At 35.4% G+C, this 1,311-nt stretch overlaps 1 protein-coding gene across 1 annotated transcript in view; it reads left to right on the plus strand.

Moving 5' to 3' along the window:
- Positions 1-105: 105 nt before the first annotated feature.
- The window catches only part of LOC111822787 (NAD(P) transhydrogenase, mitochondrial-like), a gene marked incomplete at its 3' end in the record, with an annotated part of 3,144 nt that continues 1,938 nt past the window's right edge, over positions 106-1,311 (plus strand). Inside the window, exon 1 of the mRNA XM_023742518.1 lies at positions 106-1,137. Coding sequence (XP_023598286.1) covers positions 1,036-1,137 — 102 coding nt within the window. The remainder of the gene's footprint in view (positions 1,138-1,311) is intronic.

Below are 1,311 nucleotides of genomic sequence, written 5' to 3' on the forward strand. Positions count from 1 at the left end.
TTGATTTCCATTTATCAAATTGACAGTGTTTTTACTAAGATTCTGTAAATACAGAGTTGAAGACTTTCAAAAGAAGAGATAAAAATATTCAGGCTCTGTTTTCATACTGCCAACCTCACAAGTTTGTTTTCTTCTTCTTCTGGTTAAGGTTTTTGGATTGTTCTATACTGGGAATGTGAGCCCCCATTTAACATATTTTGGCTTGAAAAATACTGATGTTTTCAGTTTTACCTTATATGTAAGAATTAGTGAACTTCTTAAAACAACAACTTGAAACATGAGGAGAATATGCACCATGAAAGCAGGGACCTTTTCTGTTTATCTGCTATTGTATTTCCAGCATTAGGCATAAGGCCTGGCCCACCAGAGGCACAGAATAAATAGTTGTTGAGTGGGTAACAAAGGTATAGGAGTGATTTCTAACCCTTTTGGAGTTGTGGTATCTCGTTTTTATTTCATGGTACTTTCCTGTCTTTCTACTTGAAGTTATCTTGTGTTCAATGAAGGTAGATTAATATAAAGTTTTGGAAAATTCGGTGACATTTGTGAAGATGATTGGAAATACTCTATTTTGTAATTCATAAATTACTATTGAATATACCCTTGACATGTGTGACCTTTATGCATTGTCAGATTTGGTAGAACATAATTTCCTTAATATTTTATTATGATGCATCTTTTTAAACAAAGATGTGAATGTTTATCTCTTTGTGGGTGGTACTGGTTGTATGACCAGTTGGGAAGAGCAGTGGTGAGATGCCAATGCTCGCCAGCTGAGTGGTTCCCTCCTGCACACTGGCTTTGCAGTGCACACTCATCACATTGATTCCTTAGGAGAATGACCCATCTCACTTATGCTGTGGACTTTATGGGTCTCTTGGAAAGAGTTAAAATTTCAGATGTTACATTTCTGGATGCCCAGAGACTACTGTAATAATTGGAAGAATATAGGACTTTAAAAAATTATAATATTATTTGTACTGTTTTCTTTGGTTTTTATTAGGTAAAAAGGCTCCAGTTTTATTTCGTAAAGAGATGATTGAGTCAATGAAGGAAGGTTCAGTTGTTGTGGATTTAGCTGCTGAGGCTGGCGGAAACTTTGAAACCACTAAGCCGGGAGAACTTTATGTTCACAAGGTATAGCAAAAAACTTCTATCTATGAACCATTTCTCACATTTTTCATGATTTGTGAGAAATATTTGGAGAGACTGAGACTTGGAATTTTTTTAAAATTAAAAATGTTGTTGTTGTTAGGTGCCATTGAGTTGGTTCCTACTCACAGCAACCCTGTGTACAACAGAATGAAACAC

This window comes from Trichechus manatus, unplaced genomic scaffold, assembly GCF_000243295.1.
Source record: "Trichechus manatus latirostris isolate Lorelei unplaced genomic scaffold, TriManLat1.0 scaffold00212, whole genome shotgun sequence".
NCBI lineage: Eukaryota > Metazoa > Chordata > Mammalia > Sirenia > Trichechidae > Trichechus > Trichechus manatus.